The sequence below is a fragment of the Hyperoodon ampullatus genome (assembly GCF_949752795.1).
Source record: "Hyperoodon ampullatus genome assembly, chromosome: 3".
Taxonomy (NCBI): Eukaryota; Metazoa; Chordata; class Mammalia; order Artiodactyla; family Ziphiidae; genus Hyperoodon; species Hyperoodon ampullatus.
In genome coordinates, this window is record NC_136916.1 from 66,230,332 (window position 1) to 66,251,150 (window position 20,819).

Sequence of the window (20,819 nt, forward strand, 5' to 3'; positions counted from 1 at the left end):
TCATATGGTTTTTCTCCTTCAATTTGTTAATATGGTTTATCACATTGATTGATTTGTCTGCACTGAAGAATCCTTGCATTCCTGGGATAAACCCCACTTGATTGTGGTGTATGATCCTTGTAATGTGATGCTGGGTTCTGTTTGCTAGTATTTTGTTGAGGATTTTTGCATCTATTTTCATCAGTAATATTGGCCTGTAGTTTTCTTTCTTTGTGACATCTTTGTCTGGTTTTGGTATCAGGGTGCTGGTGGCCTCGTAGAATGAGTGTGGGATTGTTCTTCCCTCTGCTATATTTTGGAAGAGTTTGAGAAGGATAGGCGTTAGGTCTTCTCTAAATGTTTGATAGAATTTGCCTGTGAAGCCATCTGGTCCTGGGCTTTTGTTTGTTGGAAGATTTTTAATCACAGTCTCAATTTCAGTGCTTGTGATTGTTCTGTTTATATTTTCTATATCTTCCTGGTTCAGTCTTGGAAGATTGTGCATTTCTAAGAGTTTGTCCATTTCTTCCAGGTTGTCCATCTTACTGGCATATAGTCGCTTGTAGTAATCTCTCATGATCCTTTGTATTTCTGCATTGTCGGTTGTTACTTCTCCTTTTTCATTTCCAGTAATGTTGATTTGAGTCTTCTCCCTTTTTTTCTTGATGAGTCTGGCTAATGTTTTATCAATTTTGTTTATCTTCTCAAAGAACCAACTTTTAGTTTTATTGATCTTTGCTATTGTTTGCTTCATTTCTTTTTCATTTATTTCTGATCTAATTTTTATGACTTCTTTCCTTCTGCTAATTTTGTGGGGGGGGGGGTTGGTTCTTCTTTCCCTAATTGCTTTAGGTGTAAGGTTAGTTTGTTTATTTGAGATGTTTCTTGTTTCTTGAGGTAGAATTGTATTGCTGTAAACTTCCCCCTTAGAACTGCTTTTGCTGCATCCCATAGGTCTTGGGTCATTGTGTTTTCATTGTCATTTGTTTCTAGGTATTTTTTGATTTCCTCTTTGATTTCTTCAGTGATCTCTTGGTTATTTAGTAGCATTATTGTTTAGCCTTCTTTTGTTTTCCGTTTGCATGGAATACCTTTTTCCATCCCCTCACTTTCAGTCTGTATGTGTCTCTAGGTCTGAAGTGGGTTTCTAGTAGACAGCATATGTACGGGTCTTGTCTGTGTATCCATTCAACCAGTCTGTATCTTTTGGTGGGAGCATTTAATCCATTTATATTTTAGGTAATTATCCATATGTTTGTTCCTATTACCATTTTCTTAATTGTTTCGGGTTTGTTATTGTAGGTCTTTTCCATCCCTTGTGTGTCTAGAGAAGTTCCTTTAGCATTTGTTGTAAAGCTGGTTTGGTGGTACTGAATTCTGTTAACTGTTGCTTGTCTGTAAAGGTTTTAACTTCTGCATCGAATCTGAATGAAATCCTTGCTTGGTAGAGTAATCTTTGTTGTAGGTTTTTCTCTTTCATCACTTTAAATACCTCCTGCCACTCCCTTCTGGCTTGAAGAGTTTCTGCTGAAAAATCGGCTGTTAACCTTTTGGGGATTCCATTGTATGTTATTTGTTACTTTTCCTTGCTGCTTTTAATATTTTTTCTTTCTATTTAATTTTTGATAGTTTGATTAATATATGTTTCGGTGAAAGAATGCTCAACATCATTAATCATTAGAGAAATGCAAATCAAAACTACAATGAGATATCATCTCACACCAGTCAGAATGGCCATCATCAAGAAATCTAGAAACAATAAATGCTGGAGAGGGTGTGGAGAAAAGGGAACACTCTTGCACTGCTGGTGGGAATGTGAATTGGTACAGCCACTATGGAGAACAGTATGGAGGTTCCTTAAAAAACTAAAAATAGAACTACCATATGACCCAGCAATCCCACTACTAGGCATATACCCTGAGAAAACCATAATTCAAAAAGAGACATGTACCAAAATGTTCATTGCAGCTCTATTCACAATAGCCCGGAGCTGGAAACAACCTAAGTGTCCATCATCGGATGAATGGATAAAGAAGATGTGGCACATATATACAATGGAATATTACTCAGCCATAAAAAGAAACGAAACTGAGCTATTTGTAATGAGGTGGATAGACCTAGAGTCTGTCATACAGAGTGAAGTAAGTCAGAAAGAGAAAGACAAATACCGTATGCTAACACATATATATGGAATTTAAAAAAAAAAAAATGTCATGAAGAACCTAGGGGTAAAACGGGAATAAAGACACAGACCTACTAGAGAATGGACTTGAGGATATGGGGAAGGGGAAGGGTAAGCTGTGACAAAGGGAAAGAGAGGCATGGACATATATACACTACCAAACGTAAGGTAGATAGATAGTGGGAAGCAGCCGCAGAGCACAGGGAGATCAGCTCGGTGCTTTGTGACCGTCTGGAGGGGTGGGATGGGGAGGGTGGGAGGGAGGGAGATGCATGAGGGAGGGGATGTGGGAACAGATGTATATGTATGACTGATTCACTTTGTTATAAAGCAGAAACTAATAAAAAAAAAAAAAAAGGAAAAAAAAATATATGTTTCGGTATGTTTCTCTTTGGGTTTATCCTGTATGATACTCCCTGTGCTTCCTTGACTTGTTTGACTATTTCCTTTCCCATGTTAGGGAAGTTTTCCACTATAATCTCTTCAAATATTTTCTCAGTCCCTTTCTTTTTCTCTTCTTCTTCTGGGACCCGTATAATTTGAATATTGGTGCGTTTAATGTTGTCCTGGAGGTCTCTGAGACTGTCCTCAATTCTTCTCATTCTTTTTTCTTTATTCTGCTCCCTGGCAGTTATTTCCACCCTTTTATCTTTCAGCTCACTTATCCGTTCTTCTGCCTCAGTTATGCTGTTATTGATTCCTTCTAGAGTATTTTTAATTTCAGTAATTGTGTTGTTCATCATTGTTTGTTTGCTCTTTAGTTTTTCTAGATCCTTGTTAAATGTTTCTTGTATTTTCTCCATTCTGTTTCTGAGATATTTGATCATCTTTACTGTCATTACTCTGAATTCTTTTTCAGGTAGGTTGCCTATTTCGTCTTCATTTATTTGGTCTTGTAGGTTTTTACCTTGCTCCTTCGTCTGTAACATATTTTTTTGTCATTTCATTTTTTCTTTTGATGGGTGGTGCTGTATTCCCGTCTCACTGGTTGTGTGGCCTGAGACGTCCAGTACTGGAGTTTGCAGGCAGTTGGATAGAGCTGGGTCTTGGTGCTGAGATGAGGACCTCTGGGAGGCCTCACTCCGATTGATATTCCCTGGGGTCTGAGGTTCTCTGTTAGTCCAGCGGTTTGGACTCGGAGCTCCCACCACAGGAGCTTGGGCCATACCTCTGGCCTGGGAGCCAAGATCCTGGAAGCCAGTCACTGGGGGTTCCTCCCGTCCCCTTAGGTGTACATGGTCCCCCTCTGGTGCCTGATAGGTGCCCTTGAAATCACATAGAATGATGAGAATCTATCCAGGTAGATCTCTAGGATGGAAAGGAGCCCATTCATGAACATCTCTGGAAAAGACCTCTCAGTATCCCGAGAGAGCTGATACAATGGACGCACCATTGCGGTGGGGACTCGAGGGCCTTGCCGGCAATGGGAAACGATGCCACAGCTTGGGCCGCTGAGGGGCAACCTGGAGCACTGCAGGGGCACCACTGAGAGCAGGGCGAGATGCGCTCACACACTGAGGGGGGTGCACGGTGGTGGTGGGACACCCCCGCCCTTACCCCACTGTGGGGAGGGCCTGTCATGAGACATGCGGCGAGGCTAGAGTGCCCGTGGCATGAAAGGCAGTGGTGGGAGACCAAAGGCGGGCTGGGGTCCACACCCCTGCCTTCCATGCACCACTGCCGGGTGGGCAGGAGAGCTAGGGTTTTCTGTATATAATATCATGTCATCTGCAAATAGAGACAGTTTTACTTCTTCCTTTCCAAGGAATGCCTTTGGGTGCCTTTTATTTCCTTTTCTTGCCTAATTGCTGTGGTGAGGACTTTTAATACTATGTCAAATGAGATTGGTGAGAGTGGGCATCCTTGTCTTACTCCTAATCTTAGAGGAAAAACTTCCAGCTTTTCACTGTTGAGTATGATGTTACGTGTGGGGTTGTCATATATGGCCTTTATTACGTTAAGGTATATTCCCTCTATACCCACTTTGTTTACTGTATGTGTTCTTTATCCTGTTTTTAGTCAGTTTTGTTTGTGACATTCATTCATTTAATGCAGGTAGCATTTTTTCATTTGTGTTTCATTGATTTATGGTATTCTACTATATAAATATATCATAACTCCACCATTTTCCTATTAATGGATGTTTATTTAGGTAGTCTATAAATTCTTGCTATTACAAGTAATGTTGCTGTAAAGATTCTTAAATGTCTCCTTGTATGTTAGTATTTCCCTAGAGAAGTATGCCTAAGCGTGAAATTGCTTAGTTACCAGTAAATGTCTAGCTTTACCAGACATTGACAAATTATTTTCCAAAGTGGTTATTTACACTTAACAACAGTTTATAAAGTTTACCTTTATTCTCATCATCTCTGTATTTTGGTATTTTCTCCTTTTTAAGGTTTTGCAGTTCTAGAGATAGATGATAGTTCCAAAGATAGGTAGTGGTGATGGTTGTAGAGCAAGGCAAACATACTTAATGCCACAGAACTACACTTAACAATGATTAAAATGGTAACTTGTTAGTTATGTTTTACTACGATTTTTTTAAAGTTTTGCTAGTCTGATAGGCATGAAATCTCACTGTGTTTTTTAATTTGCTTTTCCCTGATTGCTAGTGAGGGATCTTTTCATATGCTAAATGTCCATTCATAGTATTTTCCCTCTCTGAGTTTCCTGTTTATATCTTTTTTGCCCATTTTTCTATAAAATTGTCTGTCTTCTTATCAATTTCTGGAAGTTTTTTTATATATTCTAGATTCTAATCTTTCATATGTGTGTTACATTGCCTCTCAGTTATGGCTGTCTTTTCCATTTTTTAAATCATATTTTTTGATAAACAGAAGCTTATAATTTTAACGTTGTTGAACAGTTTTTCTTTTTTGATATGTACTTTTTGTGTCTTATTTAAGGAATCTTTCCTAAGACAGATTCTTAACAATATTGAGCAGTATTTGTTTTCTTAAAAGTATTAAAGTTTTGCTTTTCACATTTTGGTTTATAATCTACTTGATTTGATTCTTTGTTTGGTGTGAAATAACTGTTTAATTTTTCCTCATGTAACTAATCATTTATTACACATTTCCTTTCTCCCACACTGATCTACAGTGTTACCTTTTATATATCAAGTTTACACATACGCACAAGTCTATTTCTGTGTTCCCTGTTCTGTTCTATGCATCAGTTGTTTATAATTGTACCAATACTGCACCTAAAGCTTTATAATAAAATTACCTAGTTAGGCAATATGCCTCTCCCTCATTCTTCTCCAAAATTGTCTTAGCCATTTTTGGTTCTCCACAGTTTTAGAATTAATTTGTCAAGCTCCACAGTTGGAGTTTTGATTGATAAACATCCCTATCTCTTATTTTCAAGGGAATTCTAGTGTTTCACCACTAGGTATGATGTTAAAGCAGTTTCCTACAATAGACAGTGTCATATAATGGTTAAAAATGTTAACAGTCCAGACTTTGTAGCCAGATTGCCTGAATTCAGTTCTTAGTATTACCACTTGCTTGCTGTGTGACCTTGGACAGATCACTTAGCTTCTCTGTGCCACAGTTTTTTCAGCTGTATAATGGTGATAGTAACAGTCTGTATACTTCATATGGTAGTTCTAAAGATTTAATGAGTTAGTATATGGAAAACACTTAAAACTGTGCCTGGCATATAGTATAAGTACTGTGAATTAGCTACTTTTATAATTACTATTATAAATCCTTGTTTGCTAAAAGTTTGTTGTTTTGAAATCATGAAGAGGTATTGAATTCTTTAACTAATACCTGATAGTTTGTTAGGACATTAATTAACATGTGTTGAGCTTAACAGAGTGTCAGATTTATGCTCTGAATAGAATTTAATGAATATGGCTCTTTAAGCCTTGTCATAGTTAGTGGTAGTTCCCATTTAACTTTTTTTCTGGATTGCCTTTTAGAAGCCCTGTTGATGACTTTATGTTCCAAACATATAAGCATATTGCAGTCACTAAAGAATCTGTTACCTACTGCTAGGAAAATGTGTTTTTACACTTAGTGGAAGTAGATTACTTTGTCTGTATTTTGGTATTTTACTAACAGATTAGTGGTTCATTTATAATTCTAAGACAAGGTGAATAGTTACTAGATGAAGAAGCAGTTTTGGGGATAATTTAGCAGGACACGAAATTTTGTTTCTGGGTTCTCTTGAAAAAATTCACTAGTGTTGAAAAATCTGTGTATGAATAAATTTTATGGAGTTATTTGTACACAGCTGGGACTGAATTTATGGACTGCTTTTCTGACTTGCTAAAAAGCTAAAGATTGACAACCCCTTTCATACTGCATTATCCAGCTTGGCTTTTAACTCCAAGAGAACAGTGTTCACAAATTGATGCTCTGTTCCTTTGGGGTTGGTGTAGAAGCATTAAATTGTACTAAAATATTCATATGTGAGTGCATTTAGCTGAAAGCAATTGATGTTCTATTCCCAAGAGGACAAAGAGAAATGCTGTATGGACCTGTAGTCCAGAAAACACCGTAAGCATGCTTCTTAAAGGTAATTACATGGCCTGGATGATCGAAGCCCTTACAGTGAAGCTTAAAATGACAAAGGAGAAGTTGTAGAACTAATAAACTGTGATTTGGATGTATAAATAGTTTGGTTGTGCAATAGTTAAAAACTTATTTGCTAAAAGTTAGTTGTAATTGTATCTTTGGGTTCTAATTATATCTTTGCTTTATTTTCTTAGCTAATTTTTACTAGACTGATTTCTCTAAACATTTATTTCAGAGGACAAATATCAGCCAGGATTTTTATCCATTACCACTTTATGTATAAAGTTAAATTTTTTAAGTTTTGGAGAGACAATTGAATTTTTTAATGTATATACTGGAACTTTTAAAAAAGATTCCACTGATATGGTCAATCTCATTTAACAGCTGGCACGAAAATCAGTAAGAGTAGACAGCAAATCTTTGTTGTAGCTGTTGTGGTGTGGCAACTTGAATAAAACTATTCTAAATTTCTACTCTTATTCTAACTGTATTTTTGGTTCTTTCATATAAAAGCTAATTTTTTTTCTCATGTATAGTTTCTGATAAGATAAACATGCACATTAATGTCAGAGAACGTGAGACACTGTACTAAAAGGAAATGTTTATTTAATGATGGTTGATCAGTTAGAGTATGTAATTCAATCCTTGTGCTTACTTTAGGGCCAAAGACATGAGTACTGGGATCTTGTATAAAAGAACATTTTAATAACTTATTTTAATATAATTATATGTTAATATTAACTAAACTTAGTCTGAAAAGGAATTTGGGAAATGGTATTTGGGGCAGGGGAATATCTTCCATTTCCTTAAAGTGAGATTACTTAGAAGGTCTCCAGTAAGGTTGGAAGAATAGTAAATTTATTATTGTGTTATAGGCACTTCCCTTTTCTACATTACTAGCTCTGCTCGAATTCTTGTAACTTTAAAATGTGCTTCAAGGAGTCTTTGTGTAACTTGGGCTGAACTTCACAGAGAACTCTAGTTGCTTTTTTAAAAAAAACAAAACATTTTTTAGAACAGTTTTAGATTTACAGAAAAATTGGAAAAATTGTACAGATAATTCCCATCAGTCTTTTACCTGGTTTCACCTATTGTTATTTTTTTAATGTTATGTTGAACTATTTACTTTTGATAGTTGTTGAAACCACAGGATTCTAGAATTAAGTGTTTTGAAGACGGAGAATTATGTAAAGGATTCTGTCAAGGAAATTACTTTTTGATGATTTTATTGTGGTAAAATCTAACGAAATTTACCATTTTAACCATTTTTAAATGTACAATTCAGAGGCATTAATTACATTCAGAATGTTGTGCAACCATAACCACTGTCTATTCCCAAAAGTTTTCATGGCCCCAAACAGAAGCTCTATACCCATTAAGCAGTAGCTCCCCACTCCCTCCCACCCCAGTCCCTGGTAATGCCTAATCTACTTTATGTCTCTATGATTTTGCCTATGCTAGATATTTCATAAAAGTGGAATCATACAATATTTGTCCTTTTGTGACTGTCTTCTTTTAGCATGTTTTCAGGTTTAATCCATGTAGCATGTGTCAGAACTTCATTCCTTTTTATTGCTGAAAAGTATTTCAGTAATAGTCCGTGAACATTTTGTTTATCCATTTATCTGTTGATAGATACTTGCATTGTTTTGTTTTCACCTTTTGGCTATTGTGAATAATGCTGCTAGAACACTCACATACAGATACCTGTTTGAGTCCCTGTTTTAAATTCTTTTGGGTGGTATACCTAGGTGTGGGATTGCTGGGTCACATGGTAATTCTCTGTTTAGCTTTTTGAAGAACCTCCAAACTGTGTTCCTCTGGTTACTTTGTACCTTTCATAAGCTCCTTGGCACAGAAGTTATCTAAATAATTTTAGATTAAATAATCATCAAGAAAGGCTGTGCACAAACAATAGCCTTCTTAGTAATTTTGGGAAAGAGGTAGCTTGGTGAGTGAAAAGAATAGTACTTGGAAGTCAGGTTCAATTGCCAGCTTTGGTTTTGGGGGCCTCTGTTTTTTCATTGATTAAATAAAAAGATTATGCCTAAATTCGTAGAGGTTCCTTACTACTCCAAAATTCTATATAGTTATATATAATTTAGCATGATCTAACTAACCATGTCAGTTAAAAAACCTTACTGATAAAAAATTTTATAGTCAAAATTTTTATTTGATCTGCTAAAATACAAAGCTTTGTAATAGACTGATTGTATATCTAAATATTTTGATGTCATACACCCAAATATTTCATTGTAATTTAATCATCTGAATAATTTTATATAATAATTTTATATAATATACTTTGCTTTCTATCATTCCAGGTATACTTGAAGAATATTTCCCCACAGTAGAAAATCTGTGAATTAGTATAGAAGCTAATTACATAAATGCTAAGCATTTAATTGCAAAATAGTTAAATATTAAAAATTTATTGTCAAAATATTCTCTTAAGAAAAATTTAAGGTTAAGAAGCCTGCCTTTTACTAGGTGTATATAACTTTGAACAACTCAGCAGGCCTGCCTGAGCCTGTGCTTTCTGTTCTGTAAAATGAGAAGAATTTCCACCCCTTAGAGTTATTGTCATAGTTAAGTGAGTTAATATATATAAAGTAGAATATGGTTACTGGCATATCATGGACAATTCATGTAGCTGTGATGATTACTATGCCATCTTGAATCCTGATAAAACCTGAGTTAGTCCTAGTGTAGGAGCATTGTTTGATGGATGGGACATACCTTCAGCTTCAAACCAAGAGTATGGGTAAAGTTCTCTCTTCATGTAAAACTCAGTTTAGCCATAATCCTGCCTGAGAATTTCATAATATAGGCAGAGAGCTGTTTGAGAAAAGAGCCACAGATAGTTGTGCTTTGCGTTTTGGGGCCTCTTCCAAAAAGAGAAGAGACTTAAACACAATTTGGCAAACAGAAGAAATAGTTTGGCCTTTTAAATGAGCAGCAGGATGAAATATAGCAATATTAATGCACAGGAGACTTGCCGTAATTAGAAAATATAGTTCAGTTAATCTACTTCTCAAAGAGACATTCATTATTTGTTATGATGAATTCCATTTAACTCCTAACCTGGCATTTGTCCTGTGTATGTGTTGTGTTTTAGCTGTAACAGTTGCTGTTTAAGTTTATGCCTCTGTAGTCTTCTGAGTAAACAAGGTTGAGAGAGCATGTGCCATTCTGTAAAACTTGTCCTGTCTGAGGTAGTCATAGGGTATTGTTTTTGAGCACGTAACATTGGATTACTGAAGTCTAGTGAGAACTACTTATATGATGTCTTTAAAATTTTTTATCTTTGAATAAATGTAGTTTTTTACATTCCTTCCCCAACTCTATTTAGAAAGGGAGACTTGGTAGGAAAGATATTTTAAACCTGATTTTTAAAGAGATGAAGTAATATTGGCCTGGTTTTTCTACTCGGAAAGCTCCAGATTTAACTACTCCTCTCATAGCCATATTTCATATAAACAAAAAAGTAAATGTTTAAATCTTTCCTTTCTACTTTGTTTAAAGTAAAGCAGATCTGAAGTTGCTGCAGCAGAATACTGTTCCAATTCTAGAAATAAAGTGTAATTTCAACTTGATATATGTATTTTTTGTATGACCAATTTGTTATGTCTTGGTACCTGTATGAAGATTGTGTAAAGAAACTCACCTCAACTTTCTAGGCTGGCCAGCACTGTCTAGAAAGTTGGGCAGAAATTCAAACTTCACAGCTAGTACTAAATGCAAAACAGAAACTAACAAATATCAATAAAAAGAAATTTTCCCAGTACATTATCCCAGAAGAATTGTATCAAGTTAAATAACAACTTGCCTTGAGATAGTAATAGTTACTATTACAATAGTAAACTACTTACGTAGTTTAAAGTGGAATTTATATGGTAGTTGGTTGTCTAATGCCTTCTAGTTTAAAGATTTAGTGATCATTCAGTAATAATAATAATAGCATTAATGTCTAATATCTTGAGCACATCACATGCATTCTGTTATTTAATAATCACAGCAATCCTTATTAGCCGCAGGTACTTATCTCCATTTTACACATGAGGAGATTGAGCCTTTGAGAGGTTAAGTAACCTACCTGAGAACACAGATGTTAAGTGGAAGAACCAGGATCTGAACCCATCTGTCTCTGATCTTATTATATTTGTTATGGTGATCTGTGAAGAGTCACCTTCGATGTTACCACTATGGCTTGCTGAAGGCTCAGATGATGGTTAGCATTTTTTTAGCAATACAGTATTTTTAAATTTAGATAGGTATGTTGTTTTTTTTAGACATAAAGCTATTGCACAATTAATAGGCTACAGTAGAGTGTAAACATACTTTTATGTACATTAGGAAACAAACTTCTTGTGACTCGCTTTATTGGGATACTCGCTTTATTGCAGTAGTCTAGAGCACGCAAAATCTCCATGGTATGCCTGTACCCTTTTTTTTAAAGAATTGTGAGCTTTTCAGGATAGATTTTTCAGGTTTTTCTAAAATTTTAAGAAAAAAATATCGTACTAAGAACAAAATTTGATAATTACTTTCAGAGTATAAATTTACTGTTTTAAACCAGTCATTTTCATCTGCTTTTGGTTTTCCTATGATGGTCTACTGTACCTGAAAATTGATGGATTTTTGTCATCTATTTGTGTCTCTGTTGGCTGCTCCCTTGTTTAATCTTGCTGTCTCTCATGTCTCTTACGCTCATCTTCAGCTTCGTCATTCTGCTGACTTTCCTTTTTGGTTCTCTCTCACAGAGTTTGAACAACCTATAAATGTTCTTGTTCTGAGATAATACAAGCAAAGCTGACACAAGAGACTAATGTCATTCTATCCTGAGGTCTACTATCAAACTATGCTCTACAGTACCTCTTAGAGCTTACAAGAAGGCTCTTCTTTAGCTTGTTTTTTGTTTGTTTTTGTTTGATTGTTTTTTTGTTTGTTTTTGATTTTTTTGTCCATGCTTCATGGCTTGTGGGATCTTAGTTCCCTGACCAGTGATCAAACCCAGGCCCTCAGCAGTGGGCCCTGGACCTCCAGGGAATTCCCTTCTTTAGCTTGCTCTTAAATCATCTTGGATCTGTGCTGTCCAGCACGCAACCACTAAGCTACATGTGGCTATTGGGCCCTTGAAATGTGGCTAGTTTTAATTGAGATTATATTATTAAAATTGGTTTCGGGCTTCCCTGGTGGCGCAGTGGTTGAGAGTCCGCCTGCCGATGCAGGGGACACGGGTTTGTGCCCTGGTCCGGGAAGATCCCACATGCCGCAGAGCGGCTGGGCCCGTGAGCCATGGCCGCTGGGCCTGAGCGTCCGGAGCCTGTGCTCCACAACGGGAGAGGCCACAACAGTGAGAGGCCCGCGTACCGCAAAAAAAAAAAAAAAAAAAAAAAAAAAAAAATTAAAAAAAATTGGTTTCACCTATTTCATTTTACTTTATTTAATGAGGCTAATAGAAAATTTTAAATTATTTAGCTCACATTATATTGTATATCTCTTGGATTTAATAACGTTAGGCAAAAATCACAATGAGCAAGTAAGAAACAGTTTTCTCCTTAGCTTTTGCACCAGAATCCTCTAGAGAGCAGGACTCAGAAATAGATACCTCTTGGAATTCCAGATTTCCTGCACAAGGTTTGGGTAAAGCAGGAGAATGATGTTAGCACATACTTTCTGAAGAAAGCAGCCAAAACCCAAATCATCCACCAGGGAATACTCTGACCATGTCGATTCCACAGGTTGGTTAGATTTCCCTAAAAGTGTTAAGATTTCACTCCAGTCTTTCTGTTCTCAGACATACAGATTTATCATCAGGCTAGGATCAATAAAACTTCTTCTAAAAGCTTATTTTGTTTAAAGGACTAAGGGAACAAGAACAGATGGATATAAAAGTGGACTCCTGTTTGGCAGAGGATAGAAATGACTACAGAGGACTGTCATCCTGTGAACTGCTTCCTGCTTGTAAAGACCTTTCCACTTCTCAGTGGCAGGAACAGAAAGTAAAGGGTTGCATAAGAGACCAGAGCTCTATCACACCCTGATTTTTTCCTGTAATGAATTACAGATTTTTATTATTTTACCTTAACCTACATTGTTAGACTGTGAGCTTCATGAGAACACAGGACAAAGAATTAGTTGTCTTTATATTGCCTGTAACGTATAACTGTACCAACAACAGTAAAACCATGTTATGGCATCCTTAAGACAATGACAGTGTTTGTACCACAGGGGGTTCTTGCTGCCCTGCACTTCTACTAGTCCATACAACTCTTTCGTATGAATTAGGAAAAACGTACCCCTTTCTCAAGGTACTTTACTGCCATCTGTTGGAAAATTATTGAAATAAAATGCAGATCTTTAATGACTATGATATGAATGATACCTCCCTTTAGAGTTGTTCAGTATACAGCCTGCTCAGCTGTACATGGTAGCCCTGGGACCACTCCAGGAGTCCACTGGTCACCCAGTGGGCTGAGAAAATCAATGTTTGAGCAAATCTCAATTCATGAGTGGCACACCAGTGTCTTGGGAAACCAGATACTTATGCTAAGAACTGAAGCCTTACAGTAACCCTATGAAGTGGGGATTCTTAGAATCCCAATTTTTCAGATGAGCAAGTGAGGCATAGAGAGGTTAAATAATTGGCCCACGGTCTCATGTCTGTTAGGTGGCTGAGCTGGCATTTAAACGTAGCAGTGAGATTCCAGAGCCTAGGTTCTAAACCACAATAATATGCTCCTCTTGCAAACCTCTGTTAACCGCACTGGATGCAGAAGTTTCCAAGCCCCATTCTTGTTTTTATCTGAGCCCACTCTAGAGTAGTTTAGACATCTGCCCGTAAGTTCTTCGGATGAGTCTACAGCTGTAGTCTTTTTTAGGGTTTGGCAAAGGAAGAGAGATTTGTGTTTTCTTCTGCCAGAATTTGTTTGTATTGAAGAAGGTGCTGTCCCTTCTTTATATTTCAGAATAACCCCTGGTTCTCTTACTGCTCTGTGGCTTTATTTCTTCCCACCAGTCTCCATCCTTGAATTGCAGGATGATCCACCCAGACTGCTACCAGCTGTGTAGTTTGTCCTAGTCTCTCACTCTTCAAGATTTCCCTCCCTTTGTAAAGGCTACTAGGATTTTATCTCCAGGACTACCCCTCCTTCCTTTTGTGTCTGTTCCTTTCTTTAATCCCACCTCTTCTTGAACCCTTAATTGCTGTTCTCCCCTCCAACATGCCTCTCATTTTCTCTCCAAATTATCTTACTATCTGATTTAGAAAGAAAGTGCCTCAGGGCAGGCATTGCCTTGTTATGTTGTGAAGCAGTGTCTAAAGTGCTCCATAAATTAGCATCTGTGGAGAGTTTTGTACATACTAATTATTATTATTGAAATACAGAAATGCTTTCTGAACCATGAGGAAGCATCCTACGACACTAGTCTAATTGCCTGTACATGTTTTTTAAAAAAGAAAAAAGCCTCTCTTCCTGCCTTAGAGAGCTATCAGATCTCAGAACAGCAGCCAAAATCTCAGGACTCGTTCAGGGCTGTTGTTTCAAAGCTTTTATATTTATTAAGAGAACCATGTTTGCAAGATAGTATAAAATAAGGTCCTGTTGGTCATGTGGACCTATTTGGGCAATTTATGCTGGTTAGAAAGGAGGGAATGACCCTGGAACCACTTGCCTTTGGTTTCCTTTGCCCCAGAATCTGTTATTTCCTTAGTGACATTTATGGCTAAAGCCAACAGTATTCATTTCTCAGGGGGTTTAAAGTAAATTTCATTTATATCATATTTATGTTGATGTGTAGTACCAGAGTGAATCAGCATTTTATAATGCAAATGGAGAGGCTTTTAAAACTGGCTGAATTTTCTTTTTTAAAAAATAAGTTTATTTATTTATTTATGGCTCTGTTGGGGCTTCGTTTCCGTGCGAGGGCTTTCTCTAGTTGCAGCGAGCGGGGGCCACTCTTCATCGCGGTGCGCGGGCCTTTCACTATCGCGGCCTCTCTTGTTGTGGAGCACAGGCTGCAGACGCACAGGCTTAGTAGTTGTGGCTCACGGGCCCAGTTGCTCCGCGGCATGTGGGGTCTTCCCAGACCAGGGCTCAAACCCATGTCCCCTGCAGTGGCAGGCAGATTCTCAACCACTGCACCACCAGGGAAGCCGAAACTGGCTGAATTTTAATGAAGACGTATATGTCAGAAAGACTCATTTACAGAACTATTGATCCTTCCCAATACTTGCTTTGAGAATATACTTAAAAGAGTGGTTAGTGAGACAGTGTCTGTCTAAATATCTTACTTTAAAAATCTTTACATTAGAACTTTTTGGCCTGGTTTTCCTGAATGTAGGATTTAGTAAGTATATTTTGATTAATAATTTAATGAATGTTCTTTCTTGAAAGAAATGCTAGTCAGAATAAACTGAAATGAGGCTAAAATTATCAATTGAAGTTACCTGTAAAATCTTCAATGGAAAATAGTGGTGCTTGTTTATTACTCATGTGAGTGTCCATGTCTGGTTAGACAGTATAATGACAGGGCCTTATTGTATTGTCCAACTGTGTATGGTCATAATTGACACATTGGATTATGTTTAAGATAGAATCATGGAGCATGGGATTGTTTTTTATCCTCACCCATACATTTTACTTTCTGCAGTATACCCTCCACCCTAAGACACAGTCTCTTTGGGCCAAATTGCTCTTTCTTATCTTCAGGCTTTTGATGGTTAACTATAGAGCAAGTTGAATCGAAAAACAAGCCCAGCTCATTTTAGATTTTTAGATGATTAACTCACAATGGGGGCTAGGTTGTATCCTTTCTGGGATACACAGTGTATCTCACTGCTCTAGAAGCAATGGACACTTTATGCCTTTAAAGATGAGACCCAGAGATATGCTGTCAGTGTGCTGTGTCGAGTTACAGGTTTCAAGCCGCACAAGAGCTGAGGATCATCTGTTTTACTGGTTCTCAGCTCTAGCTATACATTAGAGCATCATGGGGAGCTTTTTAAGAAAGGTCCAGTGCTGGAGAGCTTTTTTAAAAAGCTCCAATGCTCATAAATAAGATTATGAGCAGTACAGAAAACAAAGTGGGACCACCTGACACTGTCATTGACTTCGAAGTATCTGCCCTGTAATAAAACTGAGTGTGACAGAGCCACCTTCAATGCCTTCCATGTTATTCATATTGAGGAGAAACTTTACTGTCATTTGTGACAAAACTGTAGTGTTATTTTGGTTACATGGTAGGTGCACCCCCTACCCAAGCCAGGACTTGTTAGTTCAGTTTATGTGTGGGAAAAGCTTTTCAGTTGAAGCTTTAATTATCCCTACTAGACAGAATAGAGCAGCTAAGCTCTTTTAATTAAGCACTTATTAAGTCAGTTTTCCATGATGATAGTGAATTTTACTTGCCAAACATGGATACTTTAAAATTTTTAGATAAAGGGACAGAGAGCAGCAGTGAGTCATCATTCCCTTTGTAATTAGTGGGGGCAGAGGGGTAGGAAGAGATGCAAATATCATCAACATTTACTTAGAAACTACAATGTGGTGACCCATTTATTAGGCGTTAGAAATACAAAGGTTCATTCTATGCCTTTGAGAAATTTGTTATTTTTTAGTTAAGGAGATTGTGTGTGTGTGTGACTCTTGAGACTGATTTGTAATTTTGGTTTTTCTAAATATGAAGCTTAATAAATATACCCTAATTACCACTTCCACAAATATCCATGAGAAGGCAAACAATTAAGTCAAAATATATTTTAATATGTGTAAGTGTATGTGTTTATATGTTAATATACAATGTGTGTGTATTGTGAATGGTTACATACAGAGTGATGAGTTGAAGTGTGGTTATCCAAATGAGTAGCATAGACAAAAAAGTGCTACCTCACAGGAACTTGTGAGATTAAGTGAAACAGTTGATGTAAAATGCTTAGCACAGTGGTTGACACATAGTTAATGCTCAATAACTCTCATTATCCGTGTATTTATTATTATACCACCACTACTATAGGAATTCAGAGGAAAATGAGGACTATGGGTTAGGGAGATCAGAGAAGGAGAAAAGCATAATTTAAGTAATACATATTGCATCTATTTTATTTAAAATACTTTTGGTGTAAGACACGAGTTGCTAATAGCAAATATTTTGGAAGGTATAATATAATATAAATACATACTAATGATATGGTCTCTTGTTTCAGGAACTTTATATTGCTGTAGGAATATCTGGAGCCATCCAACATTTAGCTGGGATGAAAGACAGCAAGGTAACTACACAACAATAAAGATGCTAAGAGGAAAAGTTTTCATATTTTAAAACTTGGGTTTGGCTGGTATGTTTCCATGTAGTTATAGTGTGTGTAGTGGAACCATTCACATGAACAAAAATCTAGGAACTGAAAGATAAATAAGCTACTGTACCCTGCCTGAAGATGTACCATTGGTAGGAGAGGCAGTGCTATGTCATGGAAAGAGGTGTGAACCTGAATCCCAGCTCCACTGCCAACTTACCACGTGACATGTCCTATTGGTACCTCAGTTCTGTGTCTGCCAAATGCAGGTGTTGGGTGATGATCTCTAAGATCCCTTTCAGCTCTGACAATCTATGGATAGAAAATGTGGGGTGAAAACAACTTGATGAGGTTCTGACTCATCTAGTTTATGAGGTTCTGATGCCTGATTGTCTCTCTGCTTCACCCTAGTCCCCTAACGGCCCCACCCTCATACCTCAGCAAGGCCCCTCTTCTTGGGTTGTTACTAAATTGCGACTGACATGTTTTGGATTGGAGTGTCTCAAAACCTCAGTAATTGTCAAAAATACAGTGTATAGAGGAAACACTTGATTTTAACTTGCTACTTGGACTCTGTGTGATGACTCTGTGAACATATATTTCAGAATATGACACATTAATTCATGCATAACAATGCACAGTTTGAATTATGAACTTAGTCTTACATGAAGTCAGAGATGCCTCTGACACTCCTGCTTTTATCCATTCAGATGGAAGTTTGATATAAAAGGTAATAAAACTTTTAATAGGTTTAACTTCTAACTTGAAAAGATGCATGCACTACCTCCTTGTAACCTCTAAATGAATTGGCCCCAAATCAGTCAGATTTCACAGTTGGATGGCAGGTTTCTTTACTGAGCTCTGAAAACAGCAGTGCCAATGGGAAAATGTTATTGCTGCATTAGAGGAAAAAAAGCACTCCAACACCAGCAACCTTAAAAAATATTTTTAGCTGGGCCAGTTCAGACATATCTAGAATTCTGCTTCTCTAAAATAAAAGACTCTACCTGCCTAGACGATCTTGGTGAAAGTTCTCATTACATGCCAACAGGGCCGGATTGGGAGAAATGGACTAGATAGTCAAAGTGAAAAGAATAATTGAAGTAAGGAGACCAGTGTTGGGGAACAATCCATAAGAATAAACTTGAGCCAAGAATTTGTCTCTCCATCCCATCAACAAATATTTATTAAACATGTGTACTTTGTACTAGATGCTGGAGATACTCAAATGAAAAAGACATAGTCCCTGCCATCACTGTCTTGTGTGGGAGACGCAGCAGTCTTAGATTGTAATTTTGGTTAAGCTCTAAAATGGAATACTAAGTGATTGGTTTAAATCTGATAGTTGCATTGCATGTAAGCTGTAGTTTTAGTTAACATTGTGGTCTAGTTGAAAGAATATGAAATTTGATGGAACTGTATACATATTAATATGGTTGAATACAGTCTGTGCTTTAAAAGGTCTGTAAGGAAGAAGAACATGCATTTATAAGGACATATTAAAAGAGCTGTAAGATGCAAGTAAGATTTTATCATAGTTATTTACAGTTGATAATTCAGGAATATTCTTTTAGTAATCTGAAAAACTGAACAGCCCAAATCTTTTTTCTTAAATACTATAGTGGTTCCTTTCCCACAGTTACGTGCTCTTTCTTTAAAAATAACTTTTATATAGTGGGATGAAAAAGCTTTCAGATGATTAAACTGTCAGATGTTTGACTAGGTGGCCTCCAGGAAAATCATTAACCATCGTTAATTAAATAAATCTCTGCTAGTAGCTGTGAAGCAGGCTACATATTCCCAGAAGAGAAACACCTCGATGCAAATCAATGCCTGTGACTCAAAATGTTTGTCCTTGTGACTTGGGATTTGAGGCTCATATTGAAACCCTCGTTTATCGTCTCTGACCATACTTTAATATATATGGCATGTTTCTCTGGATCAGTAGTTACCTGGACTACAGTGTGCGCCAGTTTCAGATATTCTGGAATATTCTGCCTCAGGGCCCCTCTAGGGGAATTACACATAATGTCATGTAGCCTATATTTTAAGTCAGACTATATCAAAATACTTTAAAAAGGTGTTCCAGCTGTTTTCATGAGATGGCATAATAGGCAGGGAAGTACTTAATTTTACTTCTAGAGATTCACATTATTATGATCTTTTTATTAAAATAACACCATGTTAGAGTCAAAACTCTAATTTTACTTTAATTGCAATGGTGTTAGAAGCATCTGTGGGGAATACCAAACTATTTGTAACTTATAAATAAATCTGTTGTTAATCAAATAATTGTGTAAACATAACACCTTTTTTAGTGACTATTACTCCTTAACCTGTTACTGATCTGTCATTATAACATTTTACACTTAAAAATTTTATAGCAGATAAGAGGAACTTGTGGTAGTTTTTGTAGGAGATGTAGTAATTTACTTGCTTTATTACATTTATTTATATTTGCTGCATACATAAAGACAAACTTTTTTGTTTTAAAGTTCATCTTAACAGGCTGACTAGATAGTTAACTTTTCTATTCTCACATAGACCCAGAATAGTAATTTTAAAATACTAAATTGAATGCAGTACATGGAAGATAAATAGTGAGCTACAAAGCCTATTAGGATTAGGATATGGATTAGGAATTAGGATATGGATTTGTTACTTTTTTAAAGTTGAAATCTAACATTTATAGTCACAAGTTTAAATGTATATACTTGTTAATAGGAGATAGAAAATACTAATCATTTTATAAGTGAAATAAGCTGAGGAATATACTTGTTAATAGGAGATAGAAAATACTAATCATTTTATAAGTGAAATAAGCTGAGGATTGACTCTAATATGTATCTCATGATGATTTTATAAAGTAGACTTCTGTCTTATTGAATAAAGCACTCCAAATATAAAATAAGTTAATTTTTCATCCATGGTTTTCATTCAATATATCTAAACTTTTTCGATGAACTGCAAAACTTTCCAGTTATATTTGGTTTGTTTAAGTCAGATTATTGAGGTATAATTTATATACAGAAAATTCAAATTTTTTAGTACACTGCACTTAATGTTTTTTGCATGGTAAAATACACATAAAATTTACCATCTTAACCATTTTAAGTGTAAAATTAGATGTGTACACACTGTCAGTGGTATTAAATACATTCATAATGTTGTGCACCCATCACCACCATCCAACTCCAGAACTCTTTTCATCTTGCAAAACTGAAACTCCATACCCATTAAACAGTAACGTCCCAGTCTCCCCTGACACTCTCCAGATCCTGGCGACCACAGTTCTATTTTTTTTTGTCTCCATGATTTTGACTATTCTAAGTACATCTTTTAAGTAGAATCATTTGGTATTTCTCTTTCTCTGACTGGCTTATTTCACTTAGCATAATGTCCTCAAGGTTAATCCATGCAGCATGTGTCAGAATTTCCTTCATTTTTAGGCTAATAATATTCCATTGTATGTATGCACCACATTTTGCTTATCCTTTCATCCATCTGTGGACACTCAGGTTGCTTTCCAAATTTTAGCCTTTGTGAGTAAGGGTGCTATGAACATGGGTGTACAAATATGTTTTCAAGGCCCTGTTTTCAATTCTTTTGGGTATACATCCAGAAGTGGAATTGCTGGATTATATGGTAATTCTATTTTTAATTTTTTGAGGGACCACCATAATGTTTTCCACAGCAACTGTACCATTTTACATTCCCACCAACAATGCACAAGGGTTCCAATTTTTCCACACCTTTGTCAGCACTTGTCTGTTTTTTTGATAGTAGCCATCCTGATGGATCCGAGGTAGTATCTTATTGTAGTTTTGACTTG

General features: G+C 36.4%; 1 protein-coding gene across 2 annotated transcripts in view; it reads left to right on the forward strand.

Moving 5' to 3' along the window:
• Positions 1 to 20,819, forward strand: part of ETFA (electron transfer flavoprotein subunit alpha) — a gene marked incomplete at its 5' end in the record, with an annotated part of 87,233 nt that overhangs the window by 51,546 nt on the left and 14,868 nt on the right. For both annotated transcript variants that reach the window (XM_079699915.1, XM_079699916.1), the window contains one exon: positions 16,898 to 16,963. In XM_079699915.1, the coding sequence (XP_079556041.1) occupies positions 16,898 to 16,963 (66 nt within the window). The remainder of the gene's footprint in view (positions 1 to 16,897; positions 16,964 to 20,819) is intronic.